Source organism: Nicotiana tabacum, chromosome 5 (genome assembly GCF_000715075.1).
Source record: "Nicotiana tabacum cultivar K326 chromosome 5, ASM71507v2, whole genome shotgun sequence".
In the NCBI taxonomy this organism is placed as follows: domain Eukaryota; kingdom Viridiplantae; phylum Streptophyta; class Magnoliopsida; order Solanales; family Solanaceae; genus Nicotiana; species Nicotiana tabacum.
In genome coordinates, this window is record NC_134084.1 from 143,995,643 (window position 1) to 144,021,032 (window position 25,390).

Below are 25,390 nucleotides of genomic sequence, written 5' to 3' on the forward strand. Positions count from 1 at the left end.
CTTAGAAATACTTTTTAAAAATTTGGTCAAATATTAATTGTTGTATATTTCAAATTGATTAATCGAACACAAATAGTGAAAATAGTACGGGCTACCCAGTTTTTGGACTGGTAATTGAAAAATAGCCAGCATTTACAAAGTCATTAAAAAATAGCCACTGTTTTGCTGCAACAAGGAAAGTTCCAGCATAATATACTGGAGATTGGAGCACTCCAGTATATTATGCTGAAAGTTCACATGTAAAAAATTCGAATTCCAATATATTATGCTGGGTACTTTCCGGATTTTAAACAGTGTTTTTGTTCAGATTTATCTTTACATGAAAAGTGACTAAATTTTAATTACTTTTAAAACTGCGGCTATTTTCAATTACCACTTATAAATCTGGCTATTTTTGAATTTCGCCCACACAAATGGTTTCTCATCAAATTATTTTTTTTACAAAACAAACTAATTTTAAAAGCACGACCAAACCTCTATCAATTCACCTTCAATTTGCTCCCAAATGTTGGTGCGCTCTCAATTGGCTTGGCTTAGGCTTCCACTAATGGGCCTTGAACGAACCATACGAGTCACGGGGCATTTGCATTTATACCCACTTTTTGGGTCACGTTTTAACTTGTGCTCATTTTGCAAAAAAAAAAATTGCAAGTGTATCCACTTTTTCGCGTAACTTCAGCATACATGGCTGAAGTAGCAAAGTCAATCATGCAAAACTTCAGCATTCTAGTAGACGGGCCTGAAGTAGCAAGTGTGCTGAAGTTTTTGTTTGTAATTGCTGAACTTAAGCATAGTAACTGAAGTTTTATTCTCTATTTGCTAAAGTTTTTGTTTGTAATTGCTGAACTTAAGCATGGTAGCTGAAGTTTTATTCTCTATTTGTTGAAGTTTTTGTTTGTAATTGTTGAACTTAAGCGCATAGTAGCTGAAGTTTTGTTCTCTATTTGCTGAAGTTTTTGTTTGTAATTGCACTAAGTAAGCTGAAGTTTTTTTGTCTTGGATTCATTAATTTTGTCATTAAGCTTTTTCAAAAACTTCAGCAGAAGATACTGAAGTTATTTAGTTCATTTATAAAAATTTCAGCACTAAATAAGCTGAAGTTTTTTTTGTCGTGGATAAACTTTTTTCAAAAACTTCAGCAGAAGATGTTGAAGTTATTTAGTTCATTTGTAAAAACTTCAGCACTAAATAAGCTGAAGTTTTTTGTCCTTGATTCATTAGTTTTGTCATAAAGCTTTTTCAAAAACTTCAGCAGAAGATGTTGAAGTCATTTAGTTCATTTGTAAAAACTTCAGCACTATATAAGCTGAAGTTTTTGAAAAAGCTTTCTAACATACTAGATAAATAATCAAATTGCCAACAGTATCTAAATCATAAATTTTGGAAACAATAAACGTGAAAAGAACAGAATTATCATAAAAAGAATCACTAAGTGCGACCTTAAACTTTTCATACGTAGAAATATTCACAAATTATTGTCTACTAACTTACGTAATTATTTATAATTTATTTTTAAATAATCTGATAAACATACTTTTGACAATCATACCATGAACTTAAGTTTCATAGCAGCACCAACAGCAGCAGAAGAAAGAAGAACAAGAAGAAGAAAATGACGGAGGAGAAGGAGGAGGAGAAAAGGGGGCTGAAGTTGTTTAAAAAGTGAGTACAAGTTAAAACTTTTCCCGTTTGGCCCGAACCCGTTCCCCACAATAATCCAATATCAGATTGACACGTGTTGGAACTCCCAACTGAATTCTGTTTTCCCCGCGGGTGAACTTTCTGTTTCTTTTTCTCCTGCAGTCAGCTGAATATATTAGCGGGAACGAGAGTACAAGCAGGCAAGTGGAGAGAGAAAGCTCCTTTACTCAACTGCTCATTCTCTTTCTCTTTCTAGGATTTTCTCTCTCTTAATTCCTTCAGGTAACGATCATCTTCTTCGCTGCATTTTCTTTAGTTTCATTTCAATTTCTTTGTGTTTTTCGATTTTATATTAGTGTCTCTGTTCGTGATTTTGTGTTTTGCGGCACCACTATTTGTTGAAGCCATTTTTTCCTTTTCTTAGTTCAGGCATCTGTTTCCTCGTGTAAGCCTAATAGTATTAGAATTTTCTTTTGTAAAAATACACACGAATTCTTTTGTATCGTGTTGTATTCGGAGTTTAATTTCGTGCTATATTGGAGTTTTTCTTCTATCGGCTTCATATTCTTATTATATGGTTCTTTACGTATTTGATTTCATGAACATAAGTATTTTCAAGTCTTTTCTAAAAGTCGATGTTTAAATTTAATGCTAACGGAAAATTCAGTAAATTTTGCTGTGTGTAATTGACTGGAATAAACTTGGTGATTATTGCTCTGTATATTTCCCTTGGAAACTGGTAACTGACTTCTTCAGAAGCCTGTACTTGTAACTTCGGCTTGATTGTCTGCGCGCTGAGAAAAAATGTCAATAATGAATTCAGAATTGCATATATATATGCAGATATATATATATATAGAGAGAGAGAGAGCGCTAAATCTGTGTCTTGAACCATATATGTCTTTTTCTTGAAATCATGGCGAAAGTTCCAATTCAATACTAAACAAGTCCCATTTTGCAAATTTTAAGTTCTGTATGAAAGATCATATTATGCCATGCATCTTTATCTTATTTAATTTGTTCCTAATAAAATTCCATACGAGGATAGTGCAGTGCTAAGGTTTTTAATGTGGTAAGGATGCTTTATATTGGGTCAAACTGTCAAAATTCAAATCTTATGTTCTTTCACCTAAATATGTCTGTTATGCAAGTATGGAATTCATGCCTTGATAGGAGTTGAATAATATTTCGTTTATATGCATTTTAATTGCTCCCTCCTTTTCAATTTATGTCACTCTTTCAATTTTGAGATGTCCCAAACGTTTTCCACCATCCATTTCTTTACAACTCACATACTTCACGAATTCACATTCGTTAAGCTCTATGAATTTTAAACTTTGACGTGATGTCTTCTATTTCGAATAAACTTTTCAACCATTACCTTAATAGTACTTTCTCCAACTATCATTGATATGATATATATAAGTCAATTTAACATCTTAAACTTCATGTTTAGTCAAATACCATCATATATAAAATGGAACTAAGGGAGTACAAATAGACTGTTTACCTTTAAAGTAGATATGTAACAAACAAGATGATCATTTTATCAGCCAATACTCTGCTTTTACATTGTTTAGACCAACTAACTCCGTCTGAATCAACTAATAACTGTTATTTTCATCTCTCTGAAGCTTATGCATCAAATTCAATAATGTCAATTTAGAATGTAATAGACTTCTCTATTTGAAACTTCTAAAACTTGGCTGCTCAACAAAGATGGGGTTTTATTTACTTTTCCCCTAAATATTTTGGCGAGGCAAGCGATATGGTTAAGCTGATCAATTGTTTGATCTTTGCAGGTGATTGAGATCAGCAAGGGGAGCAAGGTGAAGTATGAACTTGATAAGAAAACTGGATTAATCAAGGTATTAAGGGGTCAGTTTATCATTTTGAAAAAGTAAAATTATGGAATTTTTTTGCTGAGTTACATGAAACAATTCTGTCGTCTGTAGGTTGATCGTGTTCTTTACTCATCAGTAGTATACCCTCATAACTATGGCTTTATCCCTCGTACAATTTGTGAGGACCAGGACCCTATGGATGTATTGGTCATCATGCAGGTAAGCATCCCTCATCCCGAGAAGTAACAGCATATATCACAGTAACCTCCTCCTTATTATTTTCTAGAAGAAGCTGCTTCTTGATTGCATCATTCTTTGATATATTACAGCTAGTCTTAGACTTGACACTAAGGGGTTGTGAAATTTCTTTATGACTTATAAAACACATGGAGACGGACAAGCTGATCTTGTCTAGTAATAGTCCCAGTATCGTCATATGATCAGTGTTTTGTTTTCCCTTCAGATACTCTTTAGATCAGATTTTGACTTTGAACAAATCCAGTGTTTAACAAAAAATGTGATTCTTTGGTCAAAACTAAAGACAAATAGAAATTCGGGCTACTGATAATCAGGAGACGAAAAAGAAATAATAGACTTTTTGAGAATGACAAATAAGCAGTAAATAGGTTTGTATTCCAATGTAATGTTTTTGATATCCTCCCTCCTTACAAATGACGAGACCCCCTCCTTTTATAGTTGATTCTAAGTAAAGGAGTAATACCTTAGTCTTAATGAGACAATTATGAGCAATAAATGACATTAAATAAGACGTTACACAATCATTCCTATTTAATACCAATTCTCTAACGTATTGGGTATTTAATATTGAATTTGGACTCCTTTTCGTCATCATATCCATGTCTTCAATGCCTTCTGATCTCTTGGCTTTAAATGACCTAAATAGGTACGAAGCTTGTATTATTCGAATTGCCTCTCGTGCCTATTTAGCTTTCCTTTCCCCGTATCTGTTATCACTCGTGCCTCTTAACTGATCATCATGTTTTGACCATTTGACCAGTCCTCGTGTCATGTCACGTCACCTTCAATGTAAATTCAGTTTTTTCCCAATACAGATAGTCCCCCACTTTCTATTTATTTATCAATTAAATATCTGGGAAGTGGATCTTCATAAAAAGGGAATTTTTGCCGTAATTAATACTATGACAGTACTAACGCTTCAATTGTCCCTTCTAATTAATGCTTTGCATACGTGTCACCTTTTATTTAATGCTCTACACACGTGTTACTTTTTGATTGGTTCTGCAATTCTGCGCCCTTTTTTCAAGGCTTCTTCATTCCCACTATTCACGAAGTGATAGTTGCCTTTATTATAGGCTTTCCATCATTACACTTCTAAGTTTGACGGTTGTCATTATAAACATATTTAACCCTCTTTCTTTTGTCTTCTTCTTCATAGATCTTCAACAAGCAATTTATTATTCACTTTTGCTTTTTCTCCCCTTTAGTTCATCCTTCTTCAACAATGTCATCTCCAAACCCTAACCCTAGAAAAGTTCCAATTCTAGATCACTTCCCCAATGCCCCCGTAAGACATAGGAGAGGCAGAGGAGGTAGGCTTCAGAGCTTGAGCCTAGGATCCACTCGTGGTGGTTCATCTGGTTCTGCTTCTTCTTCTTCTAGTATTAGGAGTTCTATCCCAAAGACCCCCTCTTCTAAAGGTAAAGAACTTTCTGAATCTACTCGAGAATCTTTAGTTGAAGAAATCGTACCCAATAATTTATCTTTTGGGAATGATAGAAGATCTCTCCAAGAACAAGTTAAAAATTTAGAAAAAGCTGACACCTATCCTTCTTTAATAACTGAACTTGTGATTCCCACTGTTAGGAAAGATTGTAATTGGATCTTCGTATGATGATTCCTGCCCCAAACCAGAGAATTTTTTCTTTCAGAATTGGATTCTCTTTCGTTTATACTTATCCCTTTACTTTGGGATTTAATCCTGCCATTGACCCAGTTATATTTGAATTTTGCCGCTTTTTCAAAATTTGCTTAGCACAAGTAAGTCCTCTTGTTTGGAGAGCTGTGGCTTGTTTAAGGTATTTGTCTACCAAAACCAATGTTAATTTTACCTTTTCCCATCTTATTCACCTATACCACCCCAAATTATTCCGCCATGGAGTTTTTACCTTGACTGCAAGAAGCAAGAAGGTTTTGGTAAACCCCGAAGATGACAAGGATCGAGGGTGGTATTGTCGTTACGTTGCTGTACGTACGGTGGATTTGTTGGGTGAAACAAACATTCCCTTCCCTGAGAAGTGGAATTTTGCACGTAAGTTTTTCTTTTTCTTACCGTATCTATTTTTTAAGAATTTTGATTTCTTTTCTAATCTCGTCTCTTTTTGGCTTTTTGTAGCAACCATGAGAGATGTGGAACACGTTCCTAACTTTCGTGGTTGGGTAGATTCAATTTTGAAAATTGCGCCTATGGAGGCGAGAACTTGGAAATCAATTTCTCTTTTGAATGGTTGGAAAGTGAAGACCCATGGTATGTATTTCCTTATGCTTTGCCGTATATTGAATTCTTTCTTATTTTAATTCTTTATCCCTCTTTTTATCAGGATTTGGTATCAGGGGTATGACAGCTGAGGTAGCCGTTGCCATTCGAGCGTCTTCAACCGCTTCACTTGATTTGGAAAAGACTCGGGCCACGCTACCAAAAAGAAAAGTTGTAGAAGAAAGTTTTGAGAATGAGGAAGAAGAGAATGAATACCTCTTTGATAGCTAGGCCAAGAGCCAGGAGACGCGTCATTGATGGGGATGAAGTTGAAGATACTCCTGCTCGAGCCTCTATCTCCGAGCCTGTTCAAATCCTTTCTGATGAGGATACCACTCCAAGAGGCTCTAATGAATCAATTCAACGTCTCTTTGTTAGTGGTTTTGAGAGTGGAGAGTTTGGACCAGTTCTTGATGAAACTCCCCTCTCTTCTTCTATTCTCATTTCTTCTATTCCTTCTATTCCTTTGACAACCACGAGTATTTCTTTGCCTATTTTATCGACTCCTGTTTCCTTACCTGTTTTGGTTCCCATATATGCTCCTACTGTCCCTGCTTGGACTCCCACAGCTCCCATTGTTTTTACCTCTTCTACTACTCCTCCTACCATTTTTCCCCCTCCCTCTGTTCAGCATACAGAGGCGGGTTCTAGCAGCAGAGGCATGACTATGAGAAGTGTTACTCTTGAAGTTCCTGCCAATCATAGCCTTTTAAGAAAGACTGGTGGAGCTGATGTTTGGCTCGAGCCTCTAATCGGAGATATTGAGAAGAAGAAGATGGAGAGCCACAGTTGCTTGACTTTGATGAATGACATAGTTCATTCTACCTTGAAGGTACTTCTCTTTTAACTTACAAGTTTTTTTTATTTCTCTATATTCTCACATTTGATGTCTTTCCCTTGTAGGCTAATCTTATTGGTACTGAGTTAATGGGAAGAATCTCCACTCTAGAGAAGAAGGATCGAGAGTCTGCGAAGGCTATCTCTGAGGCTAGGAGAATAGCCAAGGAAACCCAGCTTGAGGCAGCAAACTGGAAGGAGCAGTTTGAGAATGCTCAGGGGACCATAGAGGAGTTGCAAGAAAGTAGAAATCACCTGGAGCAGCAAAAGCGTGGTTTGACTTCTGAGCTAGCAATTGCCAAGGCTTCTTCAAGCCAATTTGAAAAAGTTAAGGAGCTTTTGGAGTGCTCATTTTCAGAACAATTATCAAAGGCCAGTGAAGAAATCAGAGAGCTTAAGGCACTTGTGGAGAAGAAAGAAGAATATGCAGGGGAGTTAGTGCAAAGCTTGACTCAAGCTCAGGCTGACTTAAGGATCTCCTCTGACGAGATACGTGCTTTGAAGAGTTCTCATGCCTCCCTTGAAGCTTCCCTTGACTCCCACTTAGCTGAACACCAGATATTGAAGAACGATCTTGCTATGTGGGAAAGGGAGTATGGACTTCTTGAGGAGAACTTCAACATAGAGGTAAGTTGGGCTTTTCTAAAATCTCGCCGTGATGCTTTGATGGAAGCTACTCAAGAAAACTTTGAATTGCAATCTGAATTAGCCAAAGTCTTAGACACTATTGAAAAAAGCCAACAACCAGTTGATACTCCTTCTCCTGCACTTGGAACTCCTGGGGCAGAAGAGCTTTTAAATGAAGAAGTGGCTACTACGGCAATTGGAGTTGCAATTCCGGCTCCCGAGGGTGAAACTTCTATGACATAGTCCATGGAAGCTGAAGCTCCCGTGACTCTTGCTTCCCTCGGTGATTTTAACACTCCAGGCCCAGTTGAAACCGCTCCTATTGTTGCTCCCTCAGAAGTTGTTACCGTGCCTGTGACTGCCCCTGAAAATGAGATTGCAACTTCTGATGTTCAAACCCCTTCAGTGACTAGTTGAATGTATTTCAAACTTTACTGTTTTTTTTATTAATTGGTGGTGTTATCCCTTGGCAACTTTAAGGGATCTTTTGATGAAGTCCCCAGTTATCATAATGGGGCATTTGTAAAAAACAAATATTTTGCTGACTAAGCTTGTACTTAGTCTTTTATATTAAGAAGTTTTATCGGTACTTCTGTATATTCTATTCTTGCCTATTTATCTAGGACTTATAGAATAGCTTAGCATTTTTATCCTTTGAAAATGCTTTATGATTCTTCTCATGGATTATCAACATGAGGCTTATAAAAGAGGGCCCTTTTATTTTATCGACACTTAATGAAGAAGACGTCTCAACTTCATAATGGTGTTATAATACGATGAAAGAAATAGGAATACACATGTTTTGTATGAAACAACTTTGACAAGTTTTTATTCATGAACTTTAACAAGTTTTTTGACTATTACATGTATTAAAATACATCTATAACTTTCTCGTAACTGTTTTTCTTGTAACAGATTTTTACATAATATAAAATAAACAAGGTTTTTCTTCATAACCTGTTTCAGTACATAGTCATGACCCTATCTTTATATATTAGGAAGGGTTTGAGAGGTGACTTCGTTTATGAGTTTGAGAGATGACTCTGTTGTTCTCATGGGAAAAACATTATGATGAATGTCTTGTGTTTGTTGAACACGATGATGAATGCTGAAGACTTCGTAACGTTTTCTCAACACTTGTCTCTTTGTGGTCGACTTTTGTTCAATATTCGTATATGTTTTTCTACACATATCTGTGTATAATATGTAGTCCCCCAAGTGTTTGAGCGGTGAAGTATGAAGCCTCGAGCATTTGTTTATTTCTTTCAATTTGGTCCTTTTCCTGAAACAGAAAAATATACGGGACTCGGAGGTGCGATTATAGATGAAGACTGCCTAACTCGTGTGTATTTCCATCAGATTAATTGTAACCCTGGGCTGGGAATTTTAGAATACTCCATTTTGCCTTGCAGGCCGTGACTCATCATTTGGCATGAGTTAGGGTTTTTGCCTAACATCTAAAATCGTTAGTAAAACTTTAATAATTCAAAAGAAAAATTTTAAAATGGCGATACCTGACTGTGGGTACTTTCTCAGAAGTAATATCTCTTTAAATGGACGGCATTCCAATGTGAGGGTAAAACTTTGCCGTCCATTGTCTCCAACTCGTATGCTCCTTTTCCCGCAATGTCACGAACTTTATATGGTCTTTCCCACATTGGACTTAGCTTTCCTGAATTAGCAGCCTTTGCAGATTGGAACACCTTTTTAAGCATGAAGTCCCCAATATTGAAAAATCTGAGGCGCGCTTTCCTATTGTAATATCGTTTAATTACTTACTTTTGTGCTGCCATTCTTATCAATGCAGCTTCTCTTCTTCCTTCAAGCAAAATCAAGGTTGACCCGCATCTCTTCATCATTAGATTCCTCCATTGCTTGAACATATCGTGTGCTCGGTTCACCTATTTCAACTGGAATTAAGGCTTCCGCACCATAAACCATTAAAAATGGTGTTTCTCCAGTGCTTGTTTTTGTCGTTGTACGATAAGCCCATAGTACTCCAGGTAATATCTCAGGCCAATTACCTTTTGAATCATGTAACCTCTTCTTCAAGTTGTTGATAATGACTTTGTTTGTGGATTCCGCTTGTCCATTACCCACTGGATGGTATGACGTAGATGTTATCCTTTTAATCTACCAACTTTGAAGAAATTCTATGATTTGAGCTCCTATGAATTGTGGTCCATTGTCACACACGATCTCTTTTGGTGCTCCAAAGCGGCATATTATATTTCGCCATATAAAGTCTTTAACTTCCTTCTCTCGTACCTGTTTAAATGCTCCTGCTTCTACCCATTTAGTGAAATAATCTATGAGTACAAGTAGAAACTTTACCTGACCCTTTGCTTGTGGTAGTGGACCTACGATATCCATTCCCCATTTCATAAAGGGCCACGGGGCTATAACAGGGTGTAGTAACTCAGCTGGTCTGTGCATATTATTGCCGTATCTTTGACATTTATCACATTTGGACACGAAATTGTTTGCCTCTTCTTCCATCTTAGGCCAATAATATCCTGCTCGAATCAATGTTCTTACCAGTGACCTTCCCCTTGCGTGATTTCCACAATGTCCTTTGTGCACTTCCCTCATCACATATTCTGTTTGAGAGGGTCCGAGACACCTTGCTAGTGGTCTACCGAACATCTTTCGATAAAGATTTCCTTGATATAAACAATATCGAGCGGCTTTTTTGCGAAGCGCGTGAGCCTTTCCCTTTGTCATTAGGCACGGTTCCGTGCTGTAAAAAAGCAATAATTTTGTTTCTCCAATCCCAAGTTAAAGGATTAAAATTTACCTCATTCTTATCAGGTTCGAGAACGGAATGAAATAAATGTATGACTGAAGCATTTGCGTCATTTGCTACGTCAGCTGCATATGGAGATTAGCTAAAGCATCTGCCTCCACATTCTCATCTCTTGGGATCTGCATTACCTTCCAAGTTTGGAATTGCTTTATTAGTTCCCGTACCTTTTCGAGATATTCTTGCATTCGAGTTTCCCTGGCTGTATAAGTCCCCATGATTTGATTGACCACGAGTTGAGAATCACACTTGATTATAATTTGTGTTATGTCGAGTTCTCTTGCCAATTCTAAACCTGCAATTACAGCCTCGTACTATGCTTCATTGTTAGTTATAGAATGACATTTTATAGCTTGCCTAATAGTTTCACCCGTAGGTGGTATGAGAACTATACCCAGACCTGCTCCTTTTACATTAGATGAACCATCAGTGAATAAAATCCAAGTCCCCGGGTTTGCACCATTAAAAACTTGTAATTCTTTTTCTGCTTCTAAATGCATCCCCTGGCTAAAATCAGCTACGAAATCGGCTAATACTTGAGATTTTATAGCAGTCCTAGGTTGATAAATGATTTCGTATTCACTTAATTCTATAGCCCATTTTGCTAACCTCCCTGACAATTCATGTTTATGCAAAATGTTTCGAAGCGGAAAAGCAGTAACTACAACAATGGGATGGCATTAAAAATAAGGTCTTAATTTTCTAGATTCCATGATCAAAGCTAATGCTAACTTTTCTAGCTGTGGGTATCGTGTTTCAGCATCTAGTAAGGACTTACTTACATAATAAATAGGAGATTGTTTACATTGGTCCTCACGGACTAACACAGCACTTACCGCAACTTCAGACACAGCCAGATAGATGAAAAGCTTTTCTCCCACCTTTGGTTTTGCCAATAACGGTGATTTTGACAAATAAGCTTTCAAATTTCTAAGGGCTTGTTGACAATCTTCATTCCATTCAAAATGATCTTGCTTTTTGAGTGCAGAGAAAAACTTAAAACACTTTTATGAAGATTTGGAAATAAATCTCCCCAAAGCTGCAATCTTCCCGTTAATCTTTGAACTTCCTTTTTATTAGTAAAGATATCAGGGATTTCTTCTATTGCTTTGATCTGAGAAGGATTTACCTCAATACCACGGTTAGAAACAAGAAAACCCAAAAACTTACCTGACGCAACTCCAAATGCACATTTTTCTGGGTTGAGTTTCATATTAAATTTTCGCAAAATTTCAAATGTAACAGATAGATGAGAAATATGATCATGATACTGCTGGGTTTTGACGAGCATATCGTCTATATATACCTCCATTGTCTTTCCTAAATGTTCGTGGAACATTTTGGTGACCAACCTTTGATAGGTTGCCCCAGCATTTTTGAGACCAAAGGGCATTACATTATAACAGTAAGTCCCCCTGTCTGTGATGAAAGAAGTTTTTTCTTCATCACTAGGGTCCATTTTAATTTGGTTGTACCCTGAATATGCATCTAAAAAACTTAAAAGTTCATGTCATGCAGTTGCATCAATTAATTGATCTATATGTGGTAAAGAAAAAGAATTTTTTGGACAAGCTTTATTAAGATCTGTATGACAGACTCGCCACTTACCATTTTTCTTAGGTACAACAACTGTGTTGGCTAACCAATTAGGGTACTTTACCTCGCGGATTGACCCAATTTTTAATAGCTTTTGGACCTCATCTTGAATCACCTGATTTTTGAAAGCCCCTTGCTTTCTTTTCTTTTGCTTTATTGGTGTAAAGGATGGGTCTTCGTTTAATTTGTGAGTCATCACATCCGGTGGTATCCCTGTCATGTCAGCATGGGACCAAGCAAAACAGTCCACGTTAGATTTTAGAAATTCAATTAACATACCTCGCATGTTTGAGTTTTAATTAGCTCCAACATAAACTTTCCGTCCAGGCCATTGCTCAAATAATATCACAGCCTCGAGTTCTTCGATGGTTGTTTTGATATTTTCATTCTCCTCAGGTTCTTGAATTGTATCAGGTCTCGAGTCTAAATCTATTTTCTCTCGCTCAGTTGAGGTTTGATTGCTGACACCTTCAACTGTTTCCTGTAATTGCTATTTTTCTTTGTTTACGGTGCTCGTATCTGTTATAGTGTTGATACTCCTCGCTGTTTGTTGATCCCCTCGAATTTGACAAATCCCCCACGGTGATGGAAATTTAATAACTTGATGTAGAGTTGACGGAACAACATCCATATCATGGATCCAAGGCCTCCCCATGATCATATTGTAGGCCATTTCCATATCAACTACCTGAAATTTAGTTTCTTTAACAACACCTGCAACAAAAGTTGTTAGAATTACCTCTCCTTTTGTTACCACACTTGAATTGTCGAAGCCTGACAAGGTATGCGCCTTGGGTATCATTTTGTCTTCAGCTTGCATTTCACGTAATACCCTTAGTAGTATAATATTTACGGAACTCCCTGGATCAATCAAAACTCGTTTTACATTAGTATCATGTACAAATAAAGATATTACCAGTGCGTCATTATGTGGGGTTATCACTCCTTCGGTATCTGCATCATCGAATGAAATACTTTCATTTTCTAAAACCTGCCGTACCCGTTTCCCGTGTGTAATTGTTACTTTAGAAACCTTGTTGGAAGCTGTGTAGGTTATACCGTGAATATCTTCTCCCCCACTTATCACATTCACTGTTCTCTTGGATGAAGGAGGCTTTGGAGGCTCTTGCCTATTTTTCATATAGGCTTGTTTACCTTTTTCACTAAATAACTCAGTGAGGTACCCTTGCTTCAATAGATGATCCACTTCACTCTGCAAGAATCTACATTATGAAGTTTTGTGCCCGTGATCATTGTGGAATTCGCACCAATGATCTGGATTGCGTCTATTTGGATTTGACTGCATCTCTTTTGGCCATCGTACCTTATCTCCCATGCTTCTCAAAATAGCCACGAGCTCGGAGGTAGTGACATTAAAATTATATCCGCCGAACCTTGCCTTTAAACTTCTGTCATCATCTCGTGACTTTTGTCTGTTCCGATCATTTCTGAATCTTGATGAAGAACCAGATTCCCTGTTCCTCGATTTTTGATCATATTGTTGGCTATCTTGTTTTGACCGTGAGTCTTTTCCTGCAGGTCCCATATATGGATCGTACCTATTTTTACCTGATCTTTTTCAGTTTTTGATCTTCTGGAACCGCCCCTTTCTTCATGATGAAACTTAGGTACGGTATCTTCTTCAATTCGCAGCTTCGTACTGTACCTGTTGTAAACATCATTCCACGTGGTTGCAGGGAATTCTCGAAGGCTTTCTTTGAGTTTTCTCGTGGCTTCAGAACTTTTGTCATTTAAATTACTTGCAAAAGCTATTGCGGCCCAGTTGTCAGGTACACGGGGTAGAGTCATTCTTTCACGCTGGAATCTATCAACAAAGTCTCTGAGCAACTCTGAATCCCCTTGTTTGATTTTGAAAATATCTTCCATTCTTTTCTCAACCTTTTGAGCTCCCGAGTGTGCTTTAATAAAAGAATCTGCAAGCTCAGCAAAAGAATTTATAGAATTTTCAGATAAAAGAGAATACCAGGTTAATGCACCCTTGGTGGGTGTTTCTCCAAATTTCTTGACCAGTACTGATTCAATTTCTTGTTTGATCAAGTTGTTGCCTTTCACGCCTGTTGTAAATGCAGTCACGTGGTCACGTGGGTCTGTAGTACCATCATATTTCGGGATGTCAAGCATTTTGAACTTTTTCGGAATTGGAAGGGGAGCAGCACTTGGCTTCCAAGGTTGTTGTGAGTATTTGTTCATGTCTACTCCTTTTATTACAGGCGGAACTCTAGGGATTTGCTCAATACGCTCATTTTGTTCCTTAATCTGTTTCTGCAAGGTTAGTGCTAAATTTTGAAAATAGGAATTATTTGAATTACCTGGTCCCCCTTCCTGTGGTTCACTGGTGGTTCCTCCATTTCCAGAATTAACAAGACCAGAACGAGGATTCTCTAATGTATTATTATTAGGAGTTGGTGTGGGTGGTGCAGCAGGCAATTGACTAACTAGAGCCTGAAGAGCTTTGCCGACCAGTGCATCAATTAGCTTTTGTAAAGCTTCATTTGCACCTCCTTCAAAATGTTCAGATTGTTCTTGTTAATTAGCACGGGATTCAGGAGCAGGAGTGCCTTCACGAGATTGACGTGGTGAATCTGGATGGGAGGGAACCACGTCAATGTTCGGTAGGTCTCCTTGATTTTGATGGATTTGATTTTCATGGTTTCCCAATGTGTTATCACTGTTATTGTTGTTGTTGTTGTTTGACATGTTGATAAAGACGAATAAAACGTAGCTTCAAAGAAAAGATTATCAGTTTCCCGGTAACGGAACCAATTTGTTTAACCAAAAATGTGATTCTTTGGTCAAAGCTAAAGACAAATAGAAATTCGGGCTACTGATAATCAGGAGACGAAAAAGAAATAATAGACTTTTTGAGAATGACAAATAAGCAGTAAATAAGTTTGTATTCCAATGTAATGTTTATGATATCCTCTCCCCTTACAAATGACGAGACCTCCTCCTTTTATAGTTGATTCTAAGTAAAGGAGTAATACCTTAGTCTTAATGAGACAATTATGAGCAATAAATGATATTAAATAAGACGTTACACCATCATTCCTATTTAATACCAATTCTCTAACGTATTGGGTATTTAATATTGAATTTGAACTCCTTTTCGTCATCATATCCATGTCTTCAATGCCTTCTGATCTCTTGGCTTTAAATGACCTAAATAGGTACGAAGCTTGTATTATTCGAATTGCCTCTCGTGCCTATTTAGCTTTCCTTTCCCCGTATCTGTTGTCACTCGTGCCTCTTAACTGATCATCATGTTTTGACCATTTGACCAGTCCTCGTGTCATGCCACGTCACCTTCAATGTAAATTCAGTTTTTTCCCAATACATCCAGCACTTTAAGTAGTTAAATAATGCAAAATGTTGGAGCTCCTCTGATGCTGAATCACCTGTATCTACCTTCTGCTATTTTCACAAAACTTTTTGTCGAACTGGTTGGTATTTCCAAAGAAGCCAAGCTTGTTAATTAGCAACCGGGCTTGAAGGCTACTTGTCAGTGCAGTCTGTGAGCACGTGATTTTTGTTTTCGCGACAATCACTCCAATAGAAACAAAATAATAGTAGTTTGGTCTTGCTGCACAATTTTTCAGATTTTACGTGGCATTTTCGGTATTTATTTGTGATCTTCCCCTTTTGTATTTTTATCAAAACAAAATATAAAAATATGTGTCGTGTGTAAAAATATAAAGTGATGATATTTTTTTTAATTGTGTGATTAATTGTTGTTTAATATTTTATTAGTGTTGTTTAATTTAATTAAGAGATTAAAGAGGAAAAGGGATTTTCGGATTGGGCCAGTCCATATCAAATAAAACAAGCCCAAACCAAATTGTCCGGTCCAGTTCAGTTCGGCCCTAGGAGTATCCCAAACGACGTCGTCTTGATCTTGCTTGATTTGGGTCGTTGATCTCAGAATGATCAACGGCCAAGATCACATACCCCGTACCCACGTACAGATCCGACCCGTTCTACCCGAACCAACCGTGACCCTTACTAAGCTAAACGGCATCGTTTCATTTAAACCTTCAGATCCAAGCCGTTGATCTTGTTTGATCCAACGGCCGAGATCAAGCCATCCACCCCATATATAAGCTTCCCTCTCATACCCCACCCCCTATCCAAACACCCTTGCCTTTAGGTCATCCCCTCCACAGACCTAAACCCTTCAGAACCTTAGCCGCCCCCTTTCCCTTCACCATTAATCCCGACGGCATGGACGCCGGTGACCCCCACCTTAAGACCATAGATGCACCTCACCATCCTGAACCCAAATCCACCAACCGCTTGCTTCGAATCAGTCCCTAGGCTCTCGAATCTTCATTTGAAGATTCGAGCAGAACTCCCATCTACACCGATCTACCCCAGTTTCACACCAGACAGTCCCCAGACCTCCCTTGTGACCAAACCATGCTTGGTTTGGTCCGAATCTAACCAAAGAAACCCAAATTCCAAATCTGCCCTCTAGGAACCCTAGGAATCCTCATGCCCGGTCTGTGTCCGTTTGAGCCAAGTGATTAGGGTCTAATGGACCTTAATCGAAGTGTTCTCAATTGAGAACACTTCGATTAAAGTCCGTTTAACCCCAAGAAAGGTCTATTCAAATCCGAGCTAAGGCTTTCTGATTTTTCAGGGGCTTTAAGGTAAGTGTGTTTTTCTTTTTCTTTATTCAATACATGTGTTGTTAAAGGTCTGTTCGTATGGCCAAATGTTTTGTTTAATTTGTGTCTTTGAATTTTTATCAACTGTTGTTGTCCACCTTGCCTGGACCCCTCTGTTTGATCGAGTCTTTCTTTCATTTACTGATAATGTGTGTATGTGTAAGATGTACAATCAAACGAATTTGAAATGGTTCGTTTAATTAGTTCCCAGGGTCATTTCTGTATTGACAGTACAATCTGAACCCCTTGTTCGATACTGCTCGATTCCAATCATTGGTTTCAATTATATATGCTACAATTAGTATAGTCGAGTCGATATACGTCGCCAATTAGTTTGGCTTTGAAGGATATCACTCTGATTCATATTGTGGATTTCCTGTTGAAGTGTGTTTGAATCCAATTAGGAACTGAGTGTAGTTGTTTGTCAGTTGTTCAATTCAGAAACCTTTGAGGATGTTGTTTATAGTTGCAGTTCAAACTTTGGTCTGAATTGGTGACATGTGCACTTGTGCACAACATGTGCATAAAGTCCCTTTTTTTAAGATTAAAATAGTTTGACAGCATATGTTGTCAGATTATATTCTTGCTGCCCATGTTTGCTTTTAGTTTAATAAAATGATAAAGGGGACTGTTAGGGAATGTCATGGGAAGGGTTTTATTTTAAGTAGTTGAGTGGAAAGAAAAGAGACCACACGGGGGGTTCTGATGTGTTTTAACAGGCTGTGAATAGCCTGATATTAGGCTATAAAAAGAGGCAGAACTTCCATTATTGGGGGACTGGATTTTAGAAAAACATAGATACAGAGAGAGATAGATTCAGAAAAGAGAGATAAAGGCATATAGACAGAGGGGGATTCAGACTGATTTTGAGAGAGCATATATACAGATAGATAGAGGGGTTAAGAGATAGAAAACATACAGACTGTTTCTTCCTACTGTTGTTTGGGTTTCATTTGTTCAACTTGTTCAATCAATTCTAATTTCTTCCAAGTCTCAACTAAGTTTATTGGTTGGTTTGCATTGGTTGTTCTCCTGGACTTGGTCTGTCTTGGAGCTTTGTTTCTACTGCACTGTTTGCTGCTGTTATTTTGTTACTGCTTGTTCCATCGGCTATAGTTGCATCTTGCACTGGGATTTGTCCTGTTGTTATCCGCTGTTACTGCTGCTGCTTTTGTTGCCATTGCTACTCTACTGACTTCTCTTCTTCTTCAATTGTAAGCATTTCCAGGTACACACTTCTGAAACCATGTGTTGTTGAAAGCTTGAAGTTTGAAGTAGAAATAAAGAAATGAATGTTGTTTACTTTACAATACTTGTACTCAAAACATAGCAATAGGTTGAATGGTAGTTAGCCTGTATTTGTTTAAGTTCATTCCATCTACAATTACTCTGTATGAATTAACACACATCCTAACCGAGGTGAACTACTAGATAGTATTATTGTTAGGTTAGATGTATCGGGAGATGATGTACTTGTTAGATCAGTTTATAGCTCATTAAATATACATTTGTGCAATATGTACTTAATAGAAGTTTAGTCTATTTAACACTATGTGGTTATAGTTGTTAAGTTGTCTGTATGACGAGGAGTGCGTGTGTGTTTAGTATATTGGCAGTTAAATCTCAGCTTCTATTCTTGTTCCCTAACATGTAAGGCAGGATGCTTTTAATTCGACAAAAAGACTCATCATAATTCTGAATCGTTTAAACTAACTCTATCAAATTGGGTTGCGTTAGGCAGTTTATAGGATCACGTCTGAATCCCATTGGTAGTAGCTTATAGTAGTCAACGATGTTAATCTGTTCAAAAGATCGGTTTGAATTAAAATGAGACAGACGCTTAGGGTGAGTTTAGCATGATATTTGTCTTGTATGCAATTTCTTTTATCAAACTGAAAGCATGTCCAATAAAGCACAAAATTTTTCCTCCTCGCAATAATCAATCAGATAACTAATAAGAGGCCGGGATTAGCTAAGCATGTAATTCAATTAGCACACATTTTTTTTTTTAGAGACGAACATAGTAGAAATGTAGTCACTTTAGGATATCCCTTCTAAAATAATGATACGAGCCTCGTCAAATAAAAAATGCAAATTACGGGGCCCTCAATAATTGATCATAATAAATACTTAGAATTTGGGATGGACTGTTTAGTGAATTTCACTGCCTTCACCAAAGATAATAACGTGTTAGACTCTTTAGGCGCAACTCAATTAAAATTACATTCTTAAATTCGGGTGCACATTGATGTGACCCAAAATCCAAATCTCAACGGAGTCGAAATGTGTTAACAACTACGGGTGCATTGATTGTGACGTGGTTCGAGATGCATTTTCGCGACGTTGCAATTCTATAAAAATAAATGATAATAATAAAAGCGGTTTTAAACTTAATAAAAGCACATAAGTCACAACATGTATTTAAATCAGATATTTAGCCATTATAACAATTTAAGCGACCGTGATAGAACCACGGGATTCGAGGGTGCCTAACACCTTCCCTCGGGTCAACAGAATTCCTTACTTAGAATTTCTGGTTCGCAGACTTCATTTGGAAAAGTCGAATATTTTCCTCGTTTCGGGATTCGAGATAAACCGGTGACTTGGGACACCAAAAGCCAAACATTTCCCAAGTGACGACTCTGAATTAAATAAATAATCTCATTTCGAATATTGTCACTTAAATTGGAAAAACTCCCTCGCGCATTTTACCCTTCGGGGCGGGCGTGCAAAAAGGAGGTGTGACACAGTCCATGCATCTCGTGAGCTTGACGAATTTACTATTTGTGGCCTTTTTAATGCATAAAATTTGCTAATACAGGAAAGTTTAATATTGCTGTGGCTATTAGTTCTATGATTGGTCCATTAAGTTCATGGAAATGCCAACAATAGCCTATTCTTCAGTTGATTTTATGGTGCAAATGTACAGGAACCTGTTCTTCCAGGTTGCTTTCTCAGAGCTAGAACAATTGGTCTTATGCCTATGATTGATCAGGTATTTTATAAATATATATTATATATACACTAAATTACTTTGATCTCAATAGTTAAATGGAATATTAACTTGAGTCTGAATTCAGGGAGCAAAAGATGACAAGATAATTGCAGTCCGTGCTGATGATCCTGAATATAGCCTAATCACTGATATCAAGGATCTTCCACCCCATCGTTTAGCTGAGATCCGCAGCTTCTTTGAGGACTGTATCCTTTTCCAAGCTCAAAAACCATGGATTTTCAATTTCAGAAGTTTATGCATACACTATGATGAATGTAATGTAATGTTTGACTGTAGTTCTCGACAAAAGATCAGACAAGAAAAATGAGAAAAAAGAAGTTAAAGTTGATGACTTTCTACCAGCCTCTGAAGCCGCGAAAGCAGTAGAGCAGTCCATGTAAGTTACAACACATTTCCTCTAAGCACGGGTTCTTTATCTGTCGAGGCATATAGTAATGAGCAATATTGAAGAGTTCTGTTACATGATTAAGAGATGGTTATGTCATTTGATTATCATCCATTCCATACTCATATATTTAGTGAGATCAGGTGCTCATTTTTCATTTCAGGAATCTCTATACAAGCAGCCTACGTAGCGGAGAGCTAGTCATTGGTACTGATTGATTCACGACGCTCATATTAATTCACTATATAGTAGTACCACTATACAGTTCTATTAATATTTCCTAGTACTGCACAGAGAAATGGACTTGTTTCATGTACATATAACTTTCTACTACATACTTGTATTGCTTACTGTTGGGGGGAGTTGGGGGGGGGGAGGGGGAGGGGGAGTTGGGGGGGAGGGGGAGGGGGAGGGCAAGTTCCATACAGTACAAGATCATGAATTGCAGTTGAAGATCTAAGTGACTTCAAGTTTGTGAGATTTGAAATTTACTCAAAATGCTTGCTCCCTTGGTAATGAAATGGATTACACAACACTATATTTCTTCTCTCGTCTGTGTTCCGAAAGCTAAATTTGTTATTTTTTATTTGTTCTTTCTTTTTTGAACGTGCTTAATTTGGATAGGAACCAAATAAAAAGAGCATATCCATAGAGTAAGTTATTTCTTGCAATTGTACCCTCTTTTTATTTTTTCTTCTAATGCAATAACTATTTATTTCAATTATCTTTTTATTTCTTCTTTTGATGCAATGACTATTTATTTCAACTGTGTATTTTTACTTTTTCAGGTAAAATGTGTAAAAAGTATATTTTTAGAGTACCATAATTTAGAGCTATATAAAAAATTATAGCCAAAATAATTAATTTCAAATTTTGTATTTTTATAACTTTTTAGATGCCTTGACTTTTCAATTGTATAATAAATCTTTATTTTCAGGTCAAATTCAAAAAAAGATTAACTAAAACTTTATTATATTTAGCCAAATAAAAAAATTTAGCCTAAATAATGTAGTTCTATCAAAGTTTATTATAAATTGTATTCGAAAAAAATTATTTAAAAAAGTAACATACTTAAAAAGGTAAAAATATATTTTATTTTCAAAAAAATGCCAAATATGCAGAAAAGTCCACGTGGCAGGCGAATGCACCCACACTTTTTGCCACATCAGCGTCCAAGGGGGTACTGTCTCTCAAAAGGCCAAGTTGAGGGGGTAATTGTAGCACCCCAAAATATTTCGAAGTACTTAAGCGCTATTAAGAAAGTTGACGTGTGCTAATTGTACAAATTTATATGCAGACGAGGACTATTAATATGATGGATATTAATTGAATATGATAATAAGTGCACGATGTGTATTTTAAGTGATATAGGTCATAAGGAGAGCCCTTGGGGCAAATTAAGATGGAAATTATATGGTAGACTAAAGTTCCAAATGAGTACGCACAAGACCTAACTTTAGACAAGCATATCGATATATGTATAAGGATTTATATGATGTATAACCTATAAAATGAAAGGTATTTGAGTATAGTTTCTAAAACTTCAAACCGTTCGTCATTTGGACTTTCCTACAAGAAGTTATGACCAAATTACCAAAGGCTGGCGGAGTGTGCGAAGGCGAAGCATCCGAGGCCGCGTCCGAAAAGAGGGGTTGACAGTGAAGTGCTGCCATAGCGTCCAGGTCAGCATCTGACCTTTGAAGAGGAGTGAGCTGCGGATGCGAAGCATCTGAGTCCACGTCCGAAACCCAGAAATCTGGGCCTATAAATACAAGGTCGGGGGAGGAGAGTATTTTGAGTATTTGGGGGTTAGGGTTCTTGAGGTGAATGGGGGATTTTTAGCTCAAATCAAGTCCAATCAACTAAGGTAAGTTGTTAATGATATTTTGGGTTGATTCCTACTCAATATACATGAGTTCTAACATCATTCTAACATCCAAATTCTAGATTTCATCATCAAATCCTGAAGAACACAAAAATTACCAAAGTTGTGATTTTTCAAGATTGATATACTAAAGGTAATTTCAATGCTTCAAACTCGTTTATTATGAGTAGTTAGAAGTATTTGAAGTATTTGTTACAAGTTTTATTGGTTGAAAGATTGGATTATAAAACTCTAGTTCATGGCATGAATAGTATTTTTGATAAAATAATAGAGAAGATGAATGATTAATCTTGGTGATGAAATTGATTGAATACAATGAACCTATGGAATTATTGTTAGCAAAAGATGAAAGTAATCAACTAAGTAATCATCTGAATTGTATATTGTGCAAGTTTTGATTATGGAAGATGATGAATAGTAATTTGGTGGCATTGGACAATTGATGTAGTATTATTAATGACTTCGAATGAGTATTAAAATATAAGGATGGAGTTGAATGGTCTAGCTTGTAAATGTATTTGGCGATTTGAGTTGTTGGAGGCTTGTAGCCAATTTATGAGCCATATATGGATATTGGTTAATATCCAGGCCATATTTTAATATAATTAGGATATTTAATTGTAAATATCGACTTGTTGGTGATGTTGAGCTTCTTAATCAATATTGGAATGAAGGAAGAGGATTGAAAGCTTGTGAATGTTAATAAAGCGAAAACGAGGTAAGTTGATTAAAACTTACTCTTCTTGAAGGACTTTCTCTAAAAGCATGTTTCAAGTTAATACTTAAGTTGTTTGCAAATGTGCTTTCGTACTTTTGGAGACAAACAAGTACAAATATCTCCATGTATTAAAATATTATGTTGCATATGTAGTGTCATGCCATTTTGTAAAATTTTATTTTAAATCTTGTTGGCTAAATGACACTCAAGGTAAATGTTATAAGTTTTTATCAAAACTTATGTATTGACAAGAGTATACATGTTTGAGTGCTAAAGAAAAGTTTTCATGGAAAGTACTTCTTTTGGAAACTGATGTGCAGAACAACCCTTGTGGTATGTTTTAAAGATTGATGTTAAATTGGTAAAGGCTTTAGCATGTAAAAGGTTGTTTATTTAATTTTTGTTCAAATGATTTAGATTTTATATAAATGTTATGATTTGATAAAAATAGATCCTTTGAAGCTACTATGCTTTGAATCTATTTTTGAAGTATCAAATATTTTAGGAGTTACTTGTGTTCACCGAGATTGACTTTGAATATAGGGTGTTCGTTGTCATGAAACTACACATATCGGTGTAGGCGTAGATGACCACTTTGTGGTATAGACTACGGCAGAGTGCTCTCCCTCGAGAGAGTACTATTTTGTGTTATAATTAGCATGGCTGAGTAGATTCGTACGGCACTACGATGAGACGACCTGAGCAAGTAAGGTATATGATACTTGCCGCTAGGTACATAACCTAGTTGACCTTCTTATGTCGGTGATGGTATGGTACTTCCAGTGAAAGGTAAGGATGATTTTCTTATGATTAGGCCTAAGGAGCCGAAAGCGATTTCGATGACTTAAAGTATATGAAATGATTTTGTACGATATATCCAAAATCTTGGATTGATGTAAATGATTTAAAAGTTTATATTGTGAGTTATATTCACTTGGTTGTTATTTAAAATAACAAGAGTCATGAGTTGATAAAATTTCTTATCTTTTTATATCAAATATTGGTGCATTATTTTTATAAAGTTTGTCCCAAGAACTTAAGTAGAGAGAGTCTATGACACTTATTGAGTACCGCTGTGGTGTACTCAGCCCTAAGGGGCCCCCTCTAGGGCCCTTCTTACTTTACATGTTTCAGGATGATGTAACGATACGTGGCATGCGGTCAGGCCAGGATGACTCTCTTTCCGAGGTATTATGAAGCACCACTTTTATTTCGTGGTAGCTATCATGTTCTTTCTTATTTTATTTTGTTGGAATTACTCCAACCGTTGGTTCTATTCTTTGGTATAGAGACTCCATAGATAGTTATGAAAGGTTGTAGTAGCGGGATTGTACACGACATTCATGAAAGTATATTTTACTTAGTCTCATTGTTATTATTATAAAGGGCGTCATGTGTGATTTTGAAATGGGAAAATATTTTATCATTTAAATTGAAAATGTATAAGATTTTCAAGGAGCTTCCGCAGTTAAATTGGTTTTCATGCATATGATTTGGGTGCATCACATGGTTTGGTTCGTTCGGGTCGGGTAGTGTGCCGAGTGCCGGTCACATGGTTTTGGGTCGTGACAGTAATTAAGATTACGAGTTTTGGATCGTGACAATAATTAATATTACGAATAGTTTAAGGCTGTAACTAATAATTCGTGTCAAGTTTAGGGGGTGGTAAGGTATTTTGCCCAGATGAAATTCAGATCAATCCTTATAAGAATAATAGATCTCCTTGTATAACTAATCAACTTAAAAATTAATTTTGCCATGGCCAACAAATAGGCATGAATACCAACAAGGTTTGTGGTGAGTGGTAAATATTCTTTATCATTAACCGAAGGTCTCGGGTTCGAGCCCTGAGTATTGAATCGCCTTTGTTAAGGGAGTGATTTACCCTCCAATATGAGACTTTTCGGCGTGAATCTGAATTTAGTCGGATCCCAATATGAATATCGGACATCGGGTGGGAAAAAAAAAAACAAATAGGCCCGAATGCCTTTTGAAGTCCTGATTTCCCCTTTTTTCTGTGTTGTTACAACTCTTTCCAAAGTGTTGAAATAACTTTGCTTTTGTGATACGTGGAGTAACTTTTTACTTGCTCTATAAAATTGATGTAGTAATCCTTCATGAGAGTGACTTAGCTTTTCCTCTTTATCATATACTTTATTGACAAAAGAAAATGAGATCTTTCCAATGACTTTAATCTATTGCTGTAGCTGGTACAGGTTGGACAGAGTAGAATATATATGAGCTTTCCTCTTTTCTTCTCTACTTTGCCTTTCTCTATTTGCTTTTCCTTATGTTTGTGAAAATTCTGAGTCTACTGGGCTGAAACTTTCAAAAAATAAAAAGATTGATTCCGCCATGGAACAGATTGTATTCCCGAGCTATGGGTTCCTAGGCTCGATACATAAGGTCATAGTCATCATGATGTTATAGATAGGGATGACAAGCGGTGCGATGTAATTACGGGAACCCATAGCTCACAGATAAGAAATGCCATTTTGACAGACCGTGACTTGCTGATTTAGTCAAATGGCCTAGCTATCAAAGACTTGTCAAGAAAATATTTTTGGCAGGATTGATAAATAAAATATGACGATCCAGAATAAATGACACTAATCATGTCACGCCTAATACTTATTGATACCATCTTGATAAAGGGATCAAATGTCTCGAGTGGACTCTATACAACGAAATTAAGAAAATCATTCCTTCTACGAGAGACACAATAAACTAACATGGACTTTGTACCTTGGAGGAAGAAGATTTGGCGAGTCAAATGGAAAAGAGGTGCGAGTACACCTCATTAACCAAAAATAATTACTTTAGTTTGCAACAACAATT

General features: G+C 36.7%; 1 protein-coding gene across 1 annotated transcript; it reads left to right on the forward strand.

The window, feature by feature from the left end:
• The first annotated feature begins 2,557 nt into the window (after positions 1-2,557).
• On the forward strand, positions 2,558-19,944 carry LOC142181014 (soluble inorganic pyrophosphatase PPA1-like). The gene is made up of 7 exons (XM_075253124.1): positions 2,558-2,566; positions 2,690-2,713; positions 3,444-3,509; positions 3,597-3,704; positions 19,478-19,543; positions 19,629-19,749; positions 19,859-19,944. The coding sequence occupies exons 1-7, from the start codon at positions 2,558-2,560 to the stop codon at positions 19,942-19,944; spliced, it is 480 nt and encodes a 159-aa protein (XP_075109225.1).
• Positions 19,945-25,390: the final 5,446 nt, after the last annotated feature.

Excerpts from the sequence above, each read along its gene's own strand:
- LOC142181014 (XM_075253124.1), top strand. Across the intron at positions 3,510-3,596 it reads AGAAAACTGGATTAATCAAG|GTTGATCGTGTTCTTTACTC; the intron begins GTATTAAGGGGT and ends TGTCGTCTGTAG. Across the intron at positions 19,750-19,858 it reads CCGCAGCTTCTTTGAGGACT|ACAAGAAAAATGAGAAAAAA; the intron begins GTATCCTTTTCC and ends ACAAAAGATCAG.